Below are 24,265 nucleotides of genomic sequence, written 5' to 3' on the forward strand. Positions count from 1 at the left end.
ACATCCCACAAGTTTTAGACACTAGTGAAGTTATTATGTACGCCGATGACACTTGCATTGTTATAACAGCGGACAACGTTCAAGATCTGCAAACTAAAGCAAACAAAGAGTTAAATAAAGCAAGTGAATGGTTCGTGAGGAACAAACTTACTATAAACGTCAAAAAAACTAAATATGTAGCGTTTCGATCATGCAACAATATCATGCCTCCTATATCACTAGATTTGCAAATAAATGAATTTCAACTTGATGAAGCCAGCTCATTTAAATATCTTGGCATAATATTTGATAAAAATCTGCACTGGCAAGAGCAAATAAACGCAGTTTGTACAAAGCTCTCCTAGGGATGCTATGCACTTTCACAAGCATGACATCATCTTGATACTAATACTCTGCATACTTTATATATTTTTACTCATTCACAGCCACATCTCACACTGCAATGAATCATGGGGTATGACATACGAAAAGTTTCTTGAACCTGTTCGTAAACTTCAAAAACTAGCCCTGAGAATAATCACTCAATCTTGCTACAATGAGCTGAGTATGCCTTTGTTTATGAAAATGGATATTTTGCCCTATGATAAGGTACACGAATTAAAAATTTCCACGTGTGTTTTCAATGTTGTCAAAAACAACCTGCCTTTTCATGTTTCTTTATTGTGCACATCCTCTCGTGTAACCAGAAATCAAACATATGGAGATTTCAATCTTCCTCCAACGAAGAATACTTACGGACGTTTGCTGCAGTTTTCAGAGCCAAAAATTTGGAATAAACTACCAGCAGAAATAAAACAGTCGAATAATTTTTCATCAGTTCTCAAGAAATACTTACTTACACAGAACAATGTTTATCAATGAAAACAATTATGATGTCATTTGTGTGTGTGTATGTGTATGTATGCATGTGTGTCTGCCAGAAACTTGCAAAATCGTTTAAAAATATTATTGTCACCCAATGATTACGTTTTTGTTTTCGGTATTAACCATGCATATTTTAACCTTCATAATAATGCAACAATCTGCTTTGTTTACTTGTATTTTTGTAAATTAGAACTTTTAAAAACAATCATGCATTTACCGACACTTTCGCTCTTCCTTTGTTTCACTCGTGCAAATTAAGGATGCACGATAACTATCTGTATGCGTGTGATATATCTTTTTTGTACATGGAACCCTTAGTTATTTATTTTTTTGGGCCCCCAACTAGCCTTCGGCTATGGGTCCAACCAGTCGTGATATTTCTGTATGTTTCACAGATTACAAATAAAGAATTGAATTGAATTGAATATATCTTCTTGGTGGAAAAAAGTTATTCTGCTATCTGTAAAAGTTTCCGATGTATTGCAGAAGTTTTTATGCAGGGTGTACAAAATTGACATTTTGAGAAAATCAAGAAAACAAAGAATTCTAACATTCTCAACCGTAAAAATGTATGTACTTAGGATTACATAGTCATTAACATATATATTGCTACCTGTAGGCTGCCACAAACCATAGTGCGAATGCGCGTGTGCGCCCGACGAAGAAGATGAGGCTCGCTGGCTGCTCGAGCTCGGAGCCAGACTGGCCAGTGCTGCAACCGCTCTTGCCAATATATTTTTCGAATATATTCGCAATACTTTGTCTCGTTACTCACGTAACATATTTGGTGGAGGTGGAACGATCCCCGTCCTCACCACGCAGCTCCGCAGTGGCCGCATCCTCCAGCTTCCCGCCATGGCTTCCAGTGACAACGCGTCCGCTTCATCATCTGCGGCTTCTCCGACAACCTTTGTCGCCGTCCAAACACCACGTGATCCCGGGACATTTTCTGCGCAACCTGGCCTCGACGTCGACAAATGGCTTCGCCTTTATGAACGGGTCAGTCAAACTCACCGTTGGGACCCTACCATGATGCTCGCTAATGTTCTCTTCTACTTGGACGGAACCCCGCGTGTCTGGTACGAGACAAATGAGTCCGAACTCACCAGCTGGGACACGTTCAAGGAGAAGCTACGTGACATCTTTGGGGACCCGACCGGTCGCCACGCAGCTGCACGACAGGAGCTGGCTACCCGTGTCCAGTCGCCAACTGAATCGTATGTGTCATACATCCAAGAAGTTCTCGCTCTTTGCCGAAAAGTGGACGAGGCGATGTCTGAGGCTGAAAAGGTTGGACACGTTTTGAAGGGGATCGCGGACGACGCCTTCAATTTGCTGGTGTACACTAACGTCTCGACCATCGACCGTGTAATTCAAGAATGCCGCCGTTTCGAAACAGCAAAAAGCCGTCGGGTGCGCCCTCCTTTTTCTCGGTTGCCAAACACGGCGGCTACGTCCACCTGCTCCGATTCTACCGTCACACCGCCCTTTGAGCAGAGTGTAACGCGTATCGTTCGACGGGAACTTGAAGCAGCAAGTCCAGCGCCGCTTCAGCCCACTTCCTTCGAACATACGATACCGACAACCCCCGCGATCTCCGTTATTCAGGCGGTCGTACGACAAGAATTCGCCAACCGCGGGTTCCCTGATGCTTGCCCCATCTCTTGCCCCTCCTCCAGACCAATTCCCATTAATGCACCTCGACGTGACCCATTTGTTGCTCCACGATCTCGCAACCCGGCGGAATGGCGAACTCCTGACGACAAACCGATCTGCTTCCGGTGCCACCGCGTTGGACATGTCTCCCGCTACTGCCGTGCCTCCTGGACGCCGCCACATAGGAGCCAGTTTTTCGCACCTTATAGCCCATATGAAGATCTTCGCCGGTATTCGTCCAGCCGTACCGCCCCTGCTTTCGACACGTCTAACAGCCGCCTTCCTGCTCGTTCTCCGTCCCCTCAACGCCGTCGTTCCCCGTCGCCCCAGCCACGCCGCCATCACTCGCCGCCTAACTTTTCATCGTACCCGACGGAAAACTAGACAGTGCAGCCCCTGGAGGTAGTGCTGCATCATCCCTGTCTGAACCAAACCCTCCATTGACGCTTCATACGAACAAAAATCTTGTCGATGTACACGTGGACGGTATTTCTCTGTCGGCACTAGTCGATACTGGCGCTCATGTGTCCATAATCAGCGTTCATCTTTGTCGCCGCTTAAGAAAAGTACTCACGCCCCCTGCTACCGAAGCTGTACGTGTGGCCGATGGCGGCACTGTTCCTGTCATTGGCATGTGTACGGCTCGCATACGCATCGCCGACCGTTACATCCCTGTTCTATTCACGGTGCTCCAGAACTGTCCTCATGACCTCATCTTAGGGATGGACTTCCTGTCGAACCATTCTGCTCTGATCGACTGTTCCGCTGGTACTCTTTGCTTAGACCTTCCTCTTCAGCCGGATATTCACCCTGAACCTCAACACGGCCTTTCTGCCACAGACTTCCTCCGCTTACCGCCTAAAGCCCTCACATTCACCGAATTCGCCACGACCTCACCCGTATTGGATGGGAATTACATCGTCACACCGATTCCTGATGTCCTACTGGCACGTGACGTCACCGTCCCTCACTGCATCGTAACTGTAGCCTCCAACCGGACCCGTCTACCCGTCATAAATTTCGGCTTCACAAAGCAAGTCCTCCCTGAAGGCATCCTAATTGCCACGTTGCGGTCCTTAGCCGATGATCACGTCACCACTTTCGCAGCCGACGCATGCCCCAATTTTCCTTGTCGCCCACTCGATGCCACATGCCTCGACATGTCAATACGTCCCATGATCGACCCTGACCTTCCCCCAGCGCAATCAGCCGCTCTCGCACGCCTTCTAGCTTCCTACCGTGACATCTTCGACCTTGACGACCGCCCACTCGGCCAAACTTCTCTTGTAAAGCACCGCATCAACACCGGTGATGCTGCTCCCATTCACCGTCGACCGTATCGCGTGTCCGCGTCGGAGCGCCAGATTATTCAAGCTGAAGTGAATAAGATGTTAACTAAAGGCATTATTGAGCCCTCATCAAGCCCATGGGCATCACCCGTCGTCCTGGTTAAAAAGAAGGACAACACATGGCGTTTTTGCATCGATTACCGGCATCTAAATCGAATCACCAAAAAGGACGTGTATCCTTTACCACGTATTGATGACGCCCTCGATTGTCTCCACGGCGCACGCTACTTTTCATCCATCGACCTTCGTTCTGGTTATTGGCAGATTGCCGTAGACGAGAAAGACCAAGAAAAGACCGCCTTCATCACTCCAGATGGCCTATACCAATTCAAGGTTATGCCCTTCGGCCTATGCAATGCCCCCGCCACGTTCGAACGTATGATGGACTCTCTGCTACACGGGTTCAAATGGTCAACATGCCTGTGTTACCTAGACGACGTCCTCGTATTTGCACCTACGTTTGAGACCCACCTTGAGCGTCTGTCGGCCATTCTCGACGTCTTCCGCAAAGCTGGCCTCCAGTTGAACTCCTCGAAGTGTCACTTCGGCCGCCGACAGATTACCGTGCTGGGCCACCTTGTCGATGCTTCTGGTGTGAGACCGGACCCTGAGAAAATTCGTGCCGTCACGAATTTCCCAGTACCCCAATCCGCCAAAGATGTCCGGAGCTTTGTGGGACTTTGCTCCTACTTTAGGCGGTTCGTGAAAGATTTTGCGGCAATCGCCCAACCACTTACCGATCTTTTGAAGAAAGGCGTTCCATTTTCGTGGGGGTCCACTCAAGCTGCCGCCTTCTCTCACCTCATAACACTTTTGACGACGCCCCCTATCCTCGCCCACTTTGACCCATCTGCCCGAACTGAGGTCCGAACTGATGCCAGTGGTCACGGTATCGGAGCCGTTCTCGCCCAATGCCAACAGGGACACGACCGCGTTATCGCGTATGCTAGCCGCCTCCTTACACCTGCAGAGCGTAACTATTCGATCACAGAGCGAGAATGCCTTGCTCTTGTCTGGGCGGTCTCAAAATTCCGTCCATATTTATATGGCACTCACTTTTCCGTCGTCACCGACCACCACGCGCTCTGCTGGCTTTCATCCTTAAGAGATCCTACAGGTCGACTTGGTCGCTGGGCTCTGCGACTGCAAGAATACACCTTTTCTGTGATATACAAGTCTGGACGCCTGCACCAGGACGCCGATTGCCTTTCTCGCTATCCAGTTGACCCATCGGCCACCATACCTGACAACGACGCCTGCGTGTGCTCCGTTTCTCAACTGAACCACATAGCCGACGAGCAACGCCGTGATGCAGCCCTACGAGCTATCATTGAGCGCCTCGACTCCTCCCCATCGAACCGATCCTATCGCTCGTTCGTACTCCAGAATGGCACATTATACCGGCATAACTTCCATCCAGACGGCCCATCTCTGCTGCTTGCCATACCCAAACACCTCCGCTTGGCTGTACTCCACGAACTTCATGACGTTCCTACTGCCGGTCACCTGGGTGTGTCCCGCACATACGACCGGATTCGCCGTCGCTTCTATTGGCCAGGTCTGGCACGGTCCGTCAGAAGATACGTCGCGGCGTGTGAGGAATGTCAGCGCCGCAAAACACCATCGACGCTTCCGGCTGGGCGCCTTCAACCACTCGATATTTCTACTGAACCTTTCTTTCGCGTCGGCTTGGACTTACTCGGCCCTTTTCCTCTGTCTTCTGCTGGCAACAGGTGGATAGCTGTGGCCACAGACTACGCCACACGCTACGCAATCACACGCGCCCTTCCAACAAGTTGCGCCACTGACGTCGCCGATTTTCTTCTACACGACGTGATCTTGCAACATGGTGCTCCACGCCAGCTGCTCACGGACCGAGGCCGCACATTTCTATCGAAAGTCATAGCGGACATTCTACGCTCTTGTGCAACACGCCACAAGCTCACTACGTCGTACCATCCGCAAACAAATGGCCTCACAGAACGCCTGAACCGAACCCTAACTGACATGCTTGCAAAGTACGTTTCCTCAGATCACTCTGACTGGGACATCGCTTTACCATACGTGACATTTGCCTACAATTCTTCGCGCCACGACACGGCTGGTTACTCCCCTTTTTTCTTGCTGTTCGGCCGCGAACCCACATTACCCCTCGATACGACGATTCCGTTACCAGCAGCTCCAACTTCACAATATGCTCTGGACGCCATCAGCCGGGCCGCCCACGCACGCGAAACCGCTCGTGCTCGCCTTCTGACCTCCCAAGCAAACCAACGGCGTCGGTACGACCAACGACACCGCGATGTGCACTTTTCGCCCGGTTCGTTGGTTCTGCTGTGGTCTCCGACCAGGCACGTTGGCCTGTCTGACAAGCTGCTCTCTCGGTACACAGGGCCCTACAGAGTGCTTCGTGAGGTGACTCCCGTCACTTATGAAATCACTCCTGCTGCCTCGCCGTCTTCATCCACCCCTAGGGCCAGCGACATCGTACACGTCGCACGCCTGAAGCAGTACCACTCGCCCAATGATCTTGACATCTAGATGCGCCGAGACGGCGCCTTTGCCGACGGGGGTTATGCTACCTGTAGGCTGCCACAAACCATAGTGCGAATGCGCGTGTGCGCCCGACGAAGAAGATGAGGCTCGCTGGCTGCTCGAGCTCGGAGCCAGACTGGCCAGTGCTGCAACCGCTCTTGCCAATATATTTTTCGAATATATTCGCAATACTTTGTCTCGTTACTCACGTAACAATATGGATACTAGAAAGCCGAATGAGTGCAACGCTGCAAGCTGATCGAAAATTGAACAAGTACGTCTTGAATTACAGCACAGTAAAATTCATTGCATGTAACCAAATACAAAAATTTTTACATTAAAATAAAGAAATGAAGCTGCCCATTAAAAATAAGCTCTCAGCATTGTTTTTTGTGCACATTTAGCTATATTGTGCAAAAACAGTTATAGCTCTAGCTGTCCTAGATCCACTTTTACCGAATAAGCAAAAAAAAGTGGTCGAAATCTGTGCTTCGAGAATGATGTTGTTAAAACTTCATTTCGCCGTTCCGGAGTGAAAAATGTCATGGCACACATACTTTAGTTAATCAATGTAATAGGACTGATTGTTTGCACAAGCGTGTCGTTTATTCTAGTCCTGTAGCAAGTTGTCGTCGTGTGCTCGTCTCCCGCTAGGCCACTTATCAGTTCAGTGATTGTACTGAAGGCGATGTGCGACGAATGGGCGCGCATCATCGCGCGTCATCCGCGATCCGGCAAATAAAGCGGCGATATTTTCCGGCTTGTCCAGAATGAGTTACCCGTAAATGTTGCGAACGAAAGTTGCTCCCTTGCTCATCGATTTCGAGGCTATGCAAGTGCCAAGGTGTTAGTTTCCTTTTCACGTAAAACTGCCACATTTTCGATTCAAACATATCGATAAAAGCAGTCCAGTCTACTTGTTGCCAGGAGCCTCCATTGCGGGGGCGGCAAGCACGTTCACCGCGAACAGAATGACTTTCTCTTGTTCGTCGACGTGCGGCGTACTCCGCTCTGACGACCCGCCGCGCAGTTAAAGGTCCTTTCCTCAGGTGGGGGAACCACGGCATCGGCGCAATTCGCGATAAGACTGCGCTTTCGTTTGGTCACTACAAAGATTGATATCTCTTGTAGCTTCACTTCTGATTTTTACTTGGCGTCCTCTAACTGATGAGGCTGCAAAACACTGCTGTTCTCAGTAACGTTGTCGGCAACCAACGGGCTCGTACGTGAGTTAGGGCTACACCGGTGACTCGGCGACCGCCGTTGACCGCAGTGGGTTTGCTATCCTCGTTGTCCTGGGCCATAGCGGGGCTCTTTCTGAAGTTCACAGCAAACGAACGACCGCCACACTTGCTTCACAAATTACTGTAGCACGGAACTTCTTTACTGCCTCAGGCAGTCAGTAAGTAGCACCATGACAAAACGGCACATGTCCGTGCGCGTCACGATGATAAAGCAGACACCGGAAACGCCCCTTGGCCAATCGGATGCCCAGGTCTTGTCACGTGCCCCAAGCAGCCAATAGAATCGTGCGCTAGTGCTTCTCAATTACGCGTTTTTGCTAAAAAGCATTGATCAAGGCGAGTCAGCGGTGGCGGGAAATCGAAGATGAAAAACGACCCTTCCAAACGAGACTAAGATGAACACGATAGCTCGTGTGTAACGGCAACAGTTCGGCATGGAAAAAGCGCAATTTTAGCGTCGATTTGCACTCACGTTCATCGCACAGGGATGTTTTAAATTGATTTCGAGCCAGAAATAATGACACAAGAAGCTAGAAACTTCTCAGATAGGTGCAAAAATAGGTACAGATTCCGAAAATGTAGAAGGGTTGACAGGCGGGCTAGTTGGTACAAATTCATAATGAAATAATTGGATGCGCAAACCAACGGGACACAAGAGAAGAGACAAACAAGCGCAAAACGTCAGCTTCAAAAAGTCAATTTTTTTGCGATTTTTGGCCTTCTAAGACCCGTGTTCTCCCTTAATACGCTTCCACGCTGCACGCCCTGTCGGATGAAAGAGCACGGTGAAATAAACCCACGCAACCAAAGTCACTCCTCTGCGGCGCTCGTGGACGTATTATGTGTCGTAGTGTAGGTACAGAGAGGAGATGCTGGTAGGCATGAGAGTAATGAGTCTTGACAGATGTGCGGGGTTTAATGTCCTAAAACCACCATATGATTATGAGACGCCGTAGTGGAGGGCTCCGAAAATTTCGACCACCTGGGGTTCTTTAACGTGCACCCAAATCTGAGAACACGGGCCTACAACATTTCCGCCTCTATTAAAAATGGAGCCACCGCAGCCGGGATTCGATCGCGCGACCTGCGGGTCAGCAGCCGGGTACCTTAGGCACTAGACCATCGCGGCGGGGCGAAGAATGAGTTTTGTCGAGGAGAGTGCCAAGTGTGTTGTGTATGGGAGTATATATAGGTGTTCTGCGGTATGGGGAGCCTACATGAACGGCCGGTCCTGTGGACGCCCTGTGTGGCGGGCGGCAAACATACTTAGGAACATGTTTGCCGGCATTTGATGATGCGGCATTTGCTCTTAGCGTCATACACTTTATATCAAAGGAATCTACTGAAGGCTACAGGTGTACAGCCCCAAGTCTTCCCGATGGCCTTTCGGTTGCCTCGCCACTTCTGATTTTACATATATACACATAACACATGGCACCCTCTGGTGCCATGTATTCTGATATCTAGTTGACAGCCCACACTTAAGCATTTAACCTTGGCGGCTTTCCATATGCAAAAATTTTGGCTCTTTCAAAATAGTGCCAATTGGAAAACATCGTCAGTGCAGTCCGGAGCACGCTTTCTCGGTGTTTTAGAGAAATGGGCGGACCAGTGATCTGTACTATAGGTACGTTACGCACGGCAACACACGACTCGCCAGTGAGACGACCACTCGCTCTAGTCCCTTGCCTAGCTGATCGATTTGAAGGTCGTGGGGTGGAATCTGTGGTGGTAGCATTTTCAATGGAGGCAAATATGTTTGAGACCCGTGTGCTCAGATTCAGGTGCCCAGTAGAGAACTCCAGATGGTTGAAATTGCTTCAGCCCTCCACTACGGTATCCCTAATAATCTGATCTCCTTTTGGGATTTTAAACTCTGACAAATATTACTATTTGGCTGAGTTGAAACGCGGTGTGAATAGGTGCAACACGGAAGAAAACGGGACACCGCGGCACAATGGAGCAAATTATAAATCAACGCACCTACTTATCGAACTACGCAGCGTGGATGACGACCACAAGAATGTAAAATAACTTGAAATAGTGAAAGTGAACCATAATGTAAGCAAAACGGGCCTTTCTCTTCTTTTTTTTTTTTTTTGTCATGTGACCTCAAACTCGCTTGACAAGACGTAGCATTTGAAGCCGAACGCATTACCAATGACGTCATATGTGATGTTTATGTTGGGCCACGTGACCCCAAGCTGTTGAGGTCCAAATAGACTCTACCCTTGTAAACCTTCAGCATCAACGTTTCAATAAAAAGAAATAAAAGTCACACTTTCATTTTTTTTTTCCCCCTCCACACCGTGTTGCGTCTTTCGAGAAGTAAGGCGTCTGTTCGCTTTGTCGTCTGCTTGCGTACCGCTCCTGTGGTCACGACGGATTTCAGAACATGAGTTCGTAGTACTGAGGCATTGTTAATATAACATGAAACTAAATTAACACGCTCATCATTCTGAAAAGTTTGGTATTCTTAAGTACGTAGTAGAAAAATATTTTACATTGAAACTATTAGCAGTCGGTGCAGGATTTATTAAAGGTTCGCTAATCTGAAACATTCGATAATGTGGGGTTCGTTTAACCGAGATTTCACTGTAACTATGTGGACGTACGAATCCGAAAGTCTTTGTGTTCCTATGCATTGTATATCATATGTCTAACAAGTTTTACATTTTTGTTTACTGCCAATGAACTGCCATTATGTCATGTAATACAATGTTGTGACATGTTGCGAGTATCGGGGCTCCTGTCAGGCGCTGCTCGCCTTTAGCTTGAGTAGCTTTCTTGAAGTTGTCAAGATCAAATAAAGATTATCTTTATTATTCTAGTTGAATGTGCTATGGCGAAATACTAATGCTGAAGTTTTTCAAATATACCGTACCTGGATAGTAGTTGACGGCTGAACCCAGCTGAAATCCTGTGGCCTCTTGTGTGGTTCTGGTGGTGGACAGAGGCTGACGCTCGACCAGAGCTGGCCACAGCGCAACACACCGTGAAAAGGTGCATACTGTGCCTGTGCAAGATTGAGGAAGGCTTGCTGCACGCTGCGAATTGACAGGCCCCCTTCAGGAACGAACAAACGACCACCGGTTCGCTGAGCCAGGCGTCCCAGCGGGCTCAGAGCTGGTGGTGGCGCCCCATTTGTTGGGTGCAGGCAAACAACATGCAGCCGTCCTGGGCCACCATCTTCACAGCCCCGCCAGCCACCAAGGGCACCATCAGTGACCAGGATCACCTACGCAAAAATGGCGTTGCATAACTTTCATGTGCAACTAACATCAAAACTTACTTAAATGGAACCTGAAGGGACAGAGAAAATGTGTTCCATTTAAGAGAAGTTTTATTTATTTATTTTTTATTTATTTCTGTATACTTCAGACCTTTTCAGTCCAAGCAGGAGTGGTAATACAGAAAATCATTGCAATGCTGTCGAAAGTGACGATCTCATAAAGAAACAACCAAAAAAGTCAGTTCAATGCTGGATGGTAGTTTACAGTTTCGAAGATACAGAGTTTACATCACATGCGAGCATAATACAAAAATGTAATACACTAATCAGAACAAAAGATATTGCTGATTTCTTGAGCAAAATATTCTACCGTTTCACATTTCACCGCATATGATGGTAGACTATTCCAGTATGCTATCGATGATGGAAAAACAGAGTTTTTATGAATGTCATTGTGACCTTTAGGCAGCCGTATTGTCTTGTACTGGTTAGTTATTGAGGAGTGTTTGAGGGGTTGAAGGAGATGTTCTGTTCCAGATATTTTATAATGCTCATTAAACAGATGATACAGAAATTTAAGTTTGGAAATTATTCTGCATTGATTAATATAACTAAGCTCGTTTTTTTTTGCACAGAGCTGTAACTCTGGTATGCCGGGGATAATTTGAAAACACAAATAGGACTGCTAAATTTTCAACTCGCTCGATCATTTTATGAGCAATTTGTGATGTGGACTCCAAATTATGTCAGCATATTCAAGTGCTGGTCTAATTAGCGTCTTATATGCAGTTAGTTTGAACTCAGGAGGTGCGTTCCTTAGTCTTCTCTTCACAAATGACAGCTTTCTTCGCGCTTTTGCAGAAATAGTCGCTATATGTGGTTACCAACTGAGATTGGATGTTAATGTAACTCCCAAGTATTTTACTTGGTTACTTTTGATGATTTCCGACTTTCTTCATTTGTATGTGAAATTAATAGGCTTTTTTTATTGTTTAAAAAACTTATGGCTACCGTTTTCCTTGCCTTCAGTATCATTCCCCATTCTGTTTACTGAGAGATAAACATGGGTGCAGAATACAAGCACGAAACCAAGCATTGCAGAGGCGATAGTACCAAAGTTCCGTTTAACAGATTTCCATTTACTGAGAGTCTACTGTATAGTTAAGTCACATCCATAGCATTATCCGTGGTGTTACTAACTTGTTGTTTCGGTCATACCTTTTTGGGCGGACTCAGTTCATTGCTATTGAAACATTTTGCTCCTCATATCGTGAAATTAAAGTGGGAGTACTGCAGGGTAGCGTATTGCGACCAATACCGTCTATGTAAATGATATCGCTCTAATTGTTAGAGATGCATCCATTGTGCTATACACTCAGGATACAAATTTGTTTGCCTTTGGCCATGAACTTGATGATGTGTTGCAGAAATCCCACGGTGTTCTTTCTAACTTGTCAACATGGTCTCGTAATAATGTGCTAACAGTTAACAGTTCAAAATCAAAAGCCATATTATTCAGGGCTAGAGGGAGACGGCCTTATTTCACTGAAGAATTATTTTTAGATAGTACGCCAATTGAAATTCTGATGAACTACAAAGTATTAGGTGTTACGCTTTCACAAGATATGAATTAGACCCATCATGTGGAACTACTTGCAAACTCACTGCCATGTGCCGCCCGCTGGTGTGCTATCTCCCTGTTGACATCTTTTTCCAAAGAGGGTAAAATTGCAGATATAGTACACCCTGTATGAACAGCATCTCAACAATAGCGCGTTCGTGTAAGCCCTCACCACAAAAGGCAACACTCGTGTACTTCTTCAACTTCAAAAATGCACGCTTTGACAGATTGCACATGTACCTAATATTTATTCCACTGTGCCATTTTTTCAAAAACATAAGATATTACGTGTGACAAGTCTCTACGAATACAGACTTCTATATTCATTTTTTTGGCTCCGAGAATATCAAATCCTTTTAAGAATATACATCACGGCTTGAATACAAAAATAGTCACTCGCACACTCGAAGCCACAACACGTGGTCCGTACCATACAGGCGCACAAATTACCTTATGCAATCTCTGAGGCATAGCCTACCTTCGATACTAAATACTAAATAAATTGGAAAGGGAAGGATTCATTCCAAATATTCTGACACCCAAACAAATTTGAGAATACTTTTGCAAGTATGCATGAAGGGATAGAGAAAATAGTTTTTCAACTTATACACTTTTTTTCCTTTTTATGGTCTTTCTCCCTCATTGTTTCGATAAAAATTGTATTATACCATTATGCATCACAGCCATGTTCATACAAGTCATTTTTTTTCATGTTGTAACTTCCATTGCTTTTTGTGTATAGTAATGCATTAAGACATTTCCTCTTTCTAAATGTATTAAATTTGTATTTTTATAAATATCATGTTTGGAAGTGTTATTCAATATGTCCCTTTTTTCAATTCCATAAAAATTGTGGATTTTTTTCCTGGATATATACTTACATGTATGAATGTTAATTTTGATGTTACTGCTGCTATCTGACGGCCTTCGGGCACATTCAAGCTGTATGATGCAGCTTTTCACATGACGGATCCCCAACAATTGTGTTGGGGATTCGTCTGATAATCTGATTCTGAGTACAAATGTAACTACATTTGTTAAATGCTATAACCACTGTAAGCATGCATATTGATATTACCAGAAAAAGAAATTTGCCTTTGTTAGATTTACTGTGCAATAAGCTAGTTGATCATATCGCCATTTGTTGTATACTGAATTCTTTCTTGTTTGAATTACACTGTGGCCTAAGATAATTTTTTCTCTGCCCCAAGCTGATCTGCTTAAAAAAGTGGTGCCATCAAATGTAGAGGCTGTAGCAAGTCTCTTGTGGGTTTCCTCTGTAAGCAAGGACACTCCACACGAATGGCCGAACACACTAAGCGTTTAGAAAATATTTTAATTCACTTCTAAAGTGTACTTAAAGACTCATTCTCCTGATCGAGGCCCATTGCAAGCACATCAGCACTGACGTAGGAAGGACAATGAACGTTGTCACAGCAGATCTGTATTGAGCACAGGCATGCACAGGTTTCCCTGCAGGGTTATAAATGTAAACAAAGTTTTACTTAGCCCCTGCAGGCGGCGTTCATCACAGTGCCCCCCCTGCTTCTAAGCTGACTACAGGAGCAGTAAAAAAACACACAACCACCCCTTTGATGTTCGTGTATATAAAAGCATCCATAAAATTATGACACAATATTCCTTACAAAGGCTGGCCCGGCCTGTATAAGTACAACCTCCCTACTTGGTTCTTCTAAAGAAAAATGTATTTGTACGTTTAGTGTTGTCTGATGCTGGAACATCCAATCAGTGAACTCAAGTAAAGTACAAACAGCTCAGACTATGGTACTGGAGTTATTGAAATATGCACTGTGACAATAACAAGCTCTGGAAACCTATAAATATGCCCCCTCTTGTATTGAGCAGCTAATCTTCTTTCTAGCATATAATTATGTTCAAGGCATAATGTATCACGTGCATTACATCATTATACACTCGTACATGAACACAAAAGTACACTGTCATCCTTTATGAAAGGGAACACGCGAACATGTGGCCTGCCCTCTGCGGCGGCTGCCTACAGCAACATCAACCGACAGCAAAAGTAAACACGTTCGCTTTCAGCGTCACCTGTTGCTGAAAAAAATAATAACGAGTAATGGTGGGTAGACAAGTGCTGCTAGATTGCACTCTCTCTCTGCTTACGCCTGCAGTGCGTAGTCCACTGCCAACATATCAAACATTGTTTGCGACCACGGCGCAAGCTGCAGTAATCGCCCGATATCACTAGCCGCGCGAGCGATCAGGGAACGTATTCTAGCAGTGCGTGTCTACCGTCCATAACTCATTAACTTGCTTGGCCATAGATGACGCGAAAAGCGAACATGCTTTTTTCATTTGTCGGTTGATGGTGCTGTAGGCAGCTGCCGCAGAGCGCAGGCCACGCGTTCGCATGTTCCCTTCGATAAAGAATGACAGTGTACATTCTGCATAGAATGTATTCCTCACACAAGGTGCATCATGAGAAAGGGGACACTGATAAACTGTGAGTGTCAATGTATGTGCCACGACAACAACCTGCGATGGCATTGCAGATCCCCATTCGTCAAGAAGCACTTGCCGCGCTCCTTGCAAGCCAAGGTTCAGATCGGTGCGGTCATGGCATTCCATCTGCGCTAAGGTTGCCTTGATGCTCTCCGTGTCACGTGTGAATGGCACCATCAGTTCCCAAAGTGACGAGAACACCACCTGCATCAAAAAAGACACAGTTTTGTTTTTTACTAGGTAAAGGCACAACTGAACATAAGGACACTACAGACAAATCGTTACTGAGGTGACTTTTTACTATGCTGGTCGTTTTCTTTTATCATTATCATCAGCCTGTCTACACCCACTGCAGGGAAAAGGCCTCTCCCATGATCCGCTAATCAACACGGTCTTGTGCTTTCCGTTGCCACGTTATACCCGCAAGCTATTTAATCTCATCGGACCCCTAACTTTCCCTTTTGTGCATTTGCCTTCTCTGAAAATCCATTATGTTACCCTTAAGGACCAGTGGTTATCTTGCCTACGTGCTACGTGCCAGGCCCGTGTCCATTTCTTCTTGATTTCAGCTATGATATCCTTAACGCAGATTTGTTCTTTTGCGAAATTCCTCAGTAGAAATTATTAGTGGGGGCCCTGTTTACACCTTCAGATCTGAAAGTGTGCACCTGTTGATGTGCTAGGTTCAGATAAACTGTCGCGTTGTCGCTCTTGAAGATGGCAAGCATCTCATCAGCCCTAGTGGATGTGTAGTCGAGAAAATAAAAAAAAGGACGAACGCAAGACATGCAGGTTCTTTCAATTCATTGGTTCTGGACAAACTATAATAGACCATTTTCAAGCAATCTCAGATTCCACCACGGGCACGCGAACACTATGGCAAAAGTTCGTATGCTGAATCTGACGGGTGCGCCAGCTGTTTTACGCCGCCCGCTGTTCGTTGGTGCAGTGGGAGCACCAAACGAAAGATAAAAAGAAAATATGACCCGCTTGCTGACTAATATTACATCATAATTACTATGCATGTCTGGACGCACCTGCATGTATCTCTCTGCATGAAATGCTGAAGGAATATTGCAAACAGCGTAGGTATTACCAAGCAGATGTTTACGGAATGTAGCCGTGGAGCGGCATGCGAATGATCCCGCGCAGATATATGCAGCCAAAAGGTGCTATTATGAGCAATGGGAGCTGGAATACCGAATTCATAATTATTAAATGATTACATGTCCAGAAGTTGAACAATTCATTGACCGTGATTCATCATCAGCTTGACTATGCCCCCTGCAGGGCAAAGGCCTCTCCCATCATCCATCAATCAACCCGGTCTTGTGCTTTCCGTTGCCACGTTATACACACAAACGTTTTAATCTCATCGGCCCACCTAACTTTCTGTCTCCCCTTTGTGCATTTGCTTTCTCTAGGAATCCAGTCAGTTACTCTTAATAACCAGCAGTTATCCTGCCTATGTGCTACGTGTCCGGCCAATGTCCATTTCTTTTTCTTGATTTCAAATATGATACCCTTAACCCCGATTTCCTCCCTGACCCACTCTGCCCTCTTCTCGTCTCTTAAGGTTACATCTATCATTATCCTTTGCGTCGCTCGCTGCATCGTCCTCAATTTAAGCTGGACCCTCTTTGTAAGCCTCCAGGTTTCTGCTTCGTAGATAAGTACTGGCAAGATGCAGCTGTTATATACCTTCCATTTGAGGGTTAGTAGCAGATTACCATTCATGATTTCAGAATGCTTGCCAAATGTGATCCACCACCTACTTATTCTCCTAGTTATTTCACTCTGATGGTTCGGCTCCTTGGTTACTACCTGTCCCTAAGTAGACATATTCCTTTACAACTTCCAGCGTCTCTCCACCTACCAAAAAGTGTTGTTTTCTGCAGAGACTGTTGCATATCACTTTAGTTTTGTGCATATCAATTTTAAGACCTACTTTTCTGCTCTCCATGTCCAGTTCAGTAATCATGACCTGTAATTCGTCCTCCGAGTTACTTATCAAGGCACTGTCATCAGCGAATCACAGGTTACGAAGGTGTTCTACATTAACTGTTATCCCTAACTCTTCCCAGTCTAGGGCCCTGAATAACTCCTGTAAACAAGTGGTGAATAAATAGCATTGGAGAGATTGTATATCCCTGCCTTACAGCCTTCTTTATTGGGATTGTGTCGCTTTCTTTATGGAGAACTATGGTGGCTGAGGATCCACTGTTGATTTCTTCCAGTATGTTTTTCTAAAGTCTTCGATGCCCTGATTCTACAGTGCCTGCATTACTGCTGATGTCTCGACTGAGTCAAATACCTTCTTGTAATCTGCAAAAGCGCAAATTTATCTATTACCTGATTGATAGTGTGAATATGGTCTATTGTGGAGTAGCCTGTACGAAATCCTACTTGATCCATTGGTTGAATAAACTCTAACCCAGTTCAATTCTCAACTATTTAGACCTACCCCGTACCTTCACTTCAGATGGGAGGGTCCATTAGCCCAGTGATCATGGTTGTGGCCATGCAGCAGCTACAACGAAGCAGTAATTGAACCTTATAAATGCCGCAGTTGGCTAAACCTTGCACAGCCTATAACTGTAGTACTAAATGAGTGAACAATGTTTGCTACAACGAAGCAGTAATTGAACCTTATAAATGCCGCAGTTGGCTAAACCTTGCACAGCCTATAACTATAGTACTAAATGAGTGAACAATGTTTGTATTGTACAAAAAAAAAAAATGTGTGTGAGACACTATTCAGTACTTGCCCTAAACACACAAACTAATGTCTTGGGAGCATGCTCAGGCTCACTCTTCCATCAGCCATTTCTTGAACGTCTAGCAGTTAAGCGGGGCGGGGGGTGTTAGTGCAGTGATGGAAGTGACTTTTCACTTTTTGGAGCATACCTTGAAGCAGTAAAAGTACTGTGTTGGAGCTGCAATAAGTGTTTCCAGAGCGGAAAAAGTGTTAGTTTGTAACAGCTATAGGTGCTTTAAGAGCAGATACAAAATTTGCCATACACCGATTGAAGTTTAAAGCATCGTCGAAGCATCTCATTAATAATATTTATTATAAAACATTGTTACGGATGTGATGGGTTTATTTACACTGAAAATGCCAGCGCTCAACCGTTACTGCCGAATCACCGTCACTCGAGAGCATCCTACCCCTCCTTCTTTCTTGCTCTTTCAGTCTGCGTTACATATTCCTCCGGGCAAGACGAAGCTCACGAGCGAGTAGAAGCGATCGGTTGTTATAGGGCTTCAATTGGGCAATGTGCACAATTTGCGTCTTACGAGAATGCCGGTTCTGAACTGTCACTTTCGCAACAACGTAAGTTACGTCACTCAAGCACTGAGTAATGACGAATGGTCCTGAGTACTTGGAAAGAAGCTTCTGACAAAGTCCCTTCTTTCGAACGGGCATCCGCAGCCAGACAATAACACCCATAGCGAAAGTCACAGGCGGGCGTTTTGCGTCGTAAGGGTCTTTCGCGCGAGCGTGGGCGAAGAGAGTTCGGAGCTGAGCAAGTCAAGAGCTTCTTCGGCGCGACACAAAGTCTGCACGACACTGGAGTTTTCGTTCTTCGAAAAAGGAAGTATGGTGTCAAGGAAACTTTGGGGATGACGAGCATAGAGGAGGAAGAAAGGCGTACCTGTGACCTCGTGTTTCGCGGTATTAAAGGCGTATGTAACGAAAGGTAATACGACATTTCAGTTCTTGTGATCCGCCGCGACGTACATTGAAAGCATGTTGACGATGGTACGATTGGTGCGCTCAGTGAGGCGGTTGGTCTGAGGGTGGTATGGCGTGGAATGCCGATACTGGCACCACAAAGCCGTAGCAACTCTTCGACAATGTCAGCGGTAAACAGCCAGCCGCGATCACTTATCACCACTCGAGAGGCTTCGTGACGGAGTATAATTGAGTGCAGAAGAAACCATGACACATTTTACCCCAAAAAGTCCGTGATGCACGTGTTTCGAAAAGCAGAAGCGATAAGGGTGGTCTCGAGTTCATTTAAAATGGCAGGGTGCTCGTTCGCCGAGGCCCGTGGCATAAGCTGCATGAGGCACTGGCTCCGAAGCTTCGTCGTTCTCGCAACCCGATTCCTTCACATCATTCTCGCCACGTACTTCATTCACAATGCCTAAATTCGTGCACGGTTCCGCAGTGTCGGCATCATCATTGGCCGTAATTAAACCATCCCAACAGATGTCCCACCCGCTCTGCCAGGTCGGAGTCGACGACCCCCTGCCACAAATTGCCGCCGCCGTTCGGAAGCTTCAGGCTCGGCATCGGGCCCGACGTCGATGGCCTCGCGAAAACAGTTTCGCGCGCATGTAGTCGTCATCCCCGCCCACAAAATATTCACCATCTCCAAAGCTGAATACAGGGAGGCCCGAAACGGCAAGTTGGCTGCCAGGTGGTCAACAGCTATGAGCAGACGCTCCGCAATGCGGTACCTAACGCGCAAATTACGCTCAAACCAAGCGGTCACACTTTCGACGTTTTGTTGAGCAGCAGGAAAAACCATGCTAGTCCTCCCGTCGACTATCATGACCACACACGCACACCAAGAGCGAGCAAGACGCGCACAGGCCACACACATGCCAGTACGCGTGGAACTGCTCTGAGCCAGTTTCCAGTCAGAAAACGAAAGTAATTCGAGCCAGTCGAGGAGCGGTGGAGAAGGGCGAAGGGGTTGTGATCAAGAGAGGAGACTGATTTGCGAGAGAAGAACAAGTAGTTGCGATAAAGAGAGGGAAAGATGCGGCGAGAGGGTGACCTTAAAAACCAAAACACACGGGTAGGCACTGCGCCGTGCTCCCGACCGGGTTGCAGAAATTAGGTGTCTTTTCTCATCTTCTAACCACTACCACCACCACACACGGGAAGGAGGCAGGTTGGGTAGCTTGCTTGAAAGGTCCGCGAAACTCGCACATAAAAAAACTTTAAAAGAGTGCCTGCGCGCGCAGGAGTCAAAGAACGACCGCCTGGATCGGTGCGCGCGGCGGTGTTCGAAAAATCGGCGGCCGCGGTCAAAAAAACGTTTTGTTGCGCCGGCAGGTTTGCGTGGCGTCACGAACTTCGATGTTTCACGATTCGTTCCGCGCAAATTAACAGCCGTTTTCGCGCTTTTGCATGCGCGCGGAAGGCATGCTGAGCCGAGTGAGAAGTGAGCGAGAACAAGTCTTAAACACAAAACGAATTGCAAACTATCAAAGTCGGTGGGGTAGCATACGCGCGTGCACTCGACGCAGACTATTGGATACAGTCAGTGGCCTACGATGTAGGCAAATGGTCTGGTCACCCTAGGCCGACGACAGTACCAGCGATCAAAAACAGGGTAGATGGCCGACCGGTCTTCGAAAGATGGGTGGCAGTGTGAAAACATGGGCCTCTTCTGGCGATGCGGGGTGCTCAGAGTAGCGGGGAGAGGGGGGGGGGGCAAAGGACGGAGGGGTGCGTAACAAAAAGCAGTTGGGGAGAGCGGCAACTAGAGGGTCGCGGAGGCAGGGTCGGCGTTTAACAATAAGAATGTGTGGGCACCTCGCCATCGGTGGTCGAAATTGTTTTCCCAGGAAGTCGGCAGACCGTTCACTCGTTTCGCTGTAACCAACCAATGGCGCTCGGAGACGTTCGTTGTAAGTGCGATTTTGTGCCATTGAACCAATGTATATTTTCACGGTCACACGGATATTGTTCGTTTTAAGCGAAAGTTCATTTTAAGTGGGGCCGTTATATGTGTGCTTAAATGTACCGCTTCAGGTAATCTATGTGGCGGCCGGTGGTAGACTTGGGGAAAGGGCCTAGTAAACCTATGCCAACTTTTTCGAATGGTGATGTCAGTGGCTTAACCGGTTGCAGATGGCCAGCCAATGGCGTGGTAGGTTGTTTGTGGCGCTGGCAGAGATCACAACTTGCGATGCAATGCTTGGTGGTCTTCCAGAGTCGAGGCCAGTAAAAACGTCGGATACGGTGAAGCGTTCAGACAAATCCAAGGTGCCCAGACGTAATGTTATCATGCATGGCTTGGAATACCGCAAGACGCAGGCAGTCTGGCACGACGAGGAGTAGTGTGGAACCATGGCTGGAGTAATTCTTGGGATATAGTAGGGCGTTATGAATCACCAATGGCGTGGCATGTTTGGAGCTACGAGCCACATCGATAATTGGTTTCAGCGAAGGGTCAGCTGTTGCTCGAGACGGAAGACGTCTAAGTTTGGGAAGTTGGAGGAGATTGCAGCCAGGTAGTTATCGAAATCATCATCATCAGCATCCACAGTCGGAGATGGAAAATGAAATAAGCAGTCAGCATCTGCATGACATCAACCGCTCTTGTAGGTCACAGAATAATTATATTCTTGCAGCCGTAAGACCCAACGAGCCAACCAGCTAGCTGGGTCACGTCCGACAAGCCAACAAAGAGAATGATGATCTGTGACGATCTTGAATTGCCGGCCGTACAAATATGGTCTGAACTTTTGAACGGTAAAAAACAACTGCAAGACATTCCAGTTCAGTGATCGTACAATTCCTCTCCGTCTTGGTCAAAGTACGACTTGCATACGCCACGACGTGCTGGCGGCTGTCATGATAATGAACTAGCACGGCACCAACACCGATACTACTAGCATCCGTATGCAGTTCCGTGAGTACCTCCGGGACGAAATGGCGCAAGAGAGGCCCGGAAGTAAGCAAATACTTCAGCTGCTCGAAAGCAGCCTCACACACAATGGTTCATCGGAATGGGGCGTTTTTGTGGAGCAACTGTGTCAGAAGATGAGCAAGCTGGGCGAAGTCTTTAATCAACCGGCGAAAATAAGAACACAGGCCCACAAAGCTACGGAGATCTTTCACAGACGTTGGTCGCTTAAAGTCTCGGACAGCATGGATCTTTTGCGGGTCTGTCCGTGTACCGTCCCTGTTAACTAGATATCCGAGCGCAGGGGCTTGATGCTCACCAAAATGACACTTCCTTGCGTTTAAAACGAGACCAGCCTGTTTGAGACAATCTAGAACAATGCTATGCCGATGGTTGTGCTCGTGGAATGTCTTGCCAAAAATAATTACATCATCGAGATAACACATACATATTTCCAATTTGAGACAGTGAAGGATGGAGTCCATGAATCTCTCAAAGATAGCTGGGGCATTATAAAGTCAAACGGCATAACGTTAAATTTGAATAACCCATCAGGCGTGACAAAAGCAGTCTTCTGTCAGACAGATGCATTGGTATCTGCCAGTATCCAGACCTTAGTTCAATGGACAAAAAGTATGCGGCCGAGTGCAGGCAATCAACAGCATCATCGATGCGTGGTAGCGGATACAAGTCTTTCTTTGTGACGGTGTTGAGACGGCGGTAGTAGACACAAAATCGCCAAGAGTTGTCTTTTTTTTTTACCAATATAACAGGAGCTGCCCATGGACTACTTGACTATTGAATACCGCCGTTCTGCAGCATGTCGTTGACCTGATCGGCAATCACTGTCCTCTCTAATGGGGATACGCGATAGGGTTTCTGGCTTATCGGTGTAGCATCTCCCGTGTTGATGCGGTGGTGCATACAGGATTCGGTCCACATGGAACGCTTGTTTAGAGCGAAATCAAAGACTCCCACGTAGCGTGTAAGCACCTTCTCAAGGACATCCTGCTCGGAAGATGGCAACGACTTATTGATCATGCGTTTCATCTCGGCTGAGTAGTTGGGCGCAGTCTGACTGATGGCTGGAGACTCTGAGACCATTCTGACGTTAACTGTGGCCTGCTCCTCAAACATTCCCAGTTTAAATCTGGCTGGTAGGATAACAGGCTCTCATGCTGCGTTGAGCATCCACAAACAAGCATGTCTATCGATGACTGTAAGGACAGACCGTGGCACCAACGCACTCTTCTTGATGGCGTTTGTATGATCAGGCTCGGCAAGTCCAGTGCAGAGTCCTGAGCGGACGTGAGAAGAGCATACGGAAACAAACATTGCTGTCCGTCCAGGGATCGTCACATCTTCAGACAACAAAAGCACATCGATGAGGAGAGTTGAAAAATCGTCAACTATGGCAACGGGCAACATACTTTGAGGACAAAGAAACGATGCTTGAAACGAAGACTGATAACTGAAATTGAAGCACCAGTGTCTAAAAAGCAAGAGTGTCTACACCGTTTATACACACGCGCACTTTGTTCATCAATATCACAGCAGAAGGAGGAATTGGCAAAACTGACAGTCCCGCTACCGCACCTCCATCGGCCGCACCAGCTTGTTTCCCAGCTGATAGGAGGAAGGCGACAGACGACGCGAAGACGGCGACCGGCGGGAACGGGCCGGAGGTGGCATCAGGCTTCGCTCGGAGACGAGGGACTCGCTGCGAAATTCGTTAGGCCATTGCTCTCGGGGACAGTGGTCGGCCGGGTGAGCGGTCCAGGTTTCGTGCATTCGAGGTGGGTACATCGAAAAACCTGGGGGCACAGGAGTTTCGTGCATACGAGCCGGGTACGTCGAAAAACGTGGCGGCGCAGGCGGCCGGCTCGGACCGAAGCATGAAATATGCCCTCTGAGACCGCATGTGTAGCAAACGGGAACTTGTCGGCTTACATTAGCAGGAGCAGAGGTGGCAGAAGTACGCGGAGACAGGTTGTGCTCTGCAGGAACATTTCGTGATGATGCACAGTAGTTTTCTGGTAGAAGCCTGGTTGACGATGGTCGGAGGTCTGCAGCGGCACGTCGAGATGATGACATCCGGTGGTAGCCGTGACCGGTCGGGGAAAACGGAAGCCGCGAGGTGAAATCTGCAGTTTCTGTGCACCGTCGGTTTTCGACGTGGCGCTTTGCATCCAGAAGAGAAGTGGTGCGGGGCACGCGGCGAACGAAAATTGGTTGTGAGCATCACCTGCTTGAAGTCGTACGAGCGCTTCTCGAACTACTCGACGTACGTGGAAGAGAATGTCTTCGCAGGTGGCGATGTCCATACTTGCAACAGTGGGAACATTGTCCAAGCGCCTGAACTTTGGTAAAATTCTCCGGGTCTTCAACGCCTCAAATGCGCGACACTGCTGCTTGAAAATAGAAGGAGTGTTCAAGTTCTCTTTCGTTATGAGAAAATAGTACATGTCTTTGGCGATGCCGTTTAACAAACGACCGACTCTGTCTTCGTCAGAATTATTTGCGTTGACCATCCGGCAAAGCTTAAATACCACTTCGATGCAGGGTGTGCACGTTTCGCCGGGCAACTGAGCCCTACGTGACAGCGTTTGCTCAGCTTTCTTTTTCGTAGA

At 47.0% G+C, this 24,265-nt stretch overlaps 1 protein-coding gene across 2 annotated transcripts in view; it reads right to left on the bottom strand.

Moving 5' to 3' along the window:
• The window catches only part of IntS14 (integrator complex subunit 14), a 36,394-nt gene that overhangs the window by 9,902 nt on the left and 2,227 nt on the right, over positions 1–24,265 (bottom strand). For both annotated transcript variants that reach the window (XM_037412231.2, XM_037412232.2), the window contains 2 exons: positions 15,019–15,189; positions 10,533–10,886 (listed from right to left, as the gene is read on the bottom strand). In XM_037412231.2, the coding sequence (XP_037268128.1) occupies positions 10,533–10,886; positions 15,019–15,189 (525 nt within the window). The remainder of the gene's footprint in view (positions 1–10,532; positions 10,887–15,018; positions 15,190–24,265) is intronic.

The sequence above is a fragment of the Rhipicephalus microplus genome, chromosome 1 (genome assembly GCF_043290135.1).
Source record: "Rhipicephalus microplus isolate Deutch F79 chromosome 1, USDA_Rmic, whole genome shotgun sequence".
Classification (NCBI taxonomy): Eukaryota; Metazoa; Arthropoda; class Arachnida; order Ixodida; family Ixodidae; genus Rhipicephalus; species Rhipicephalus microplus.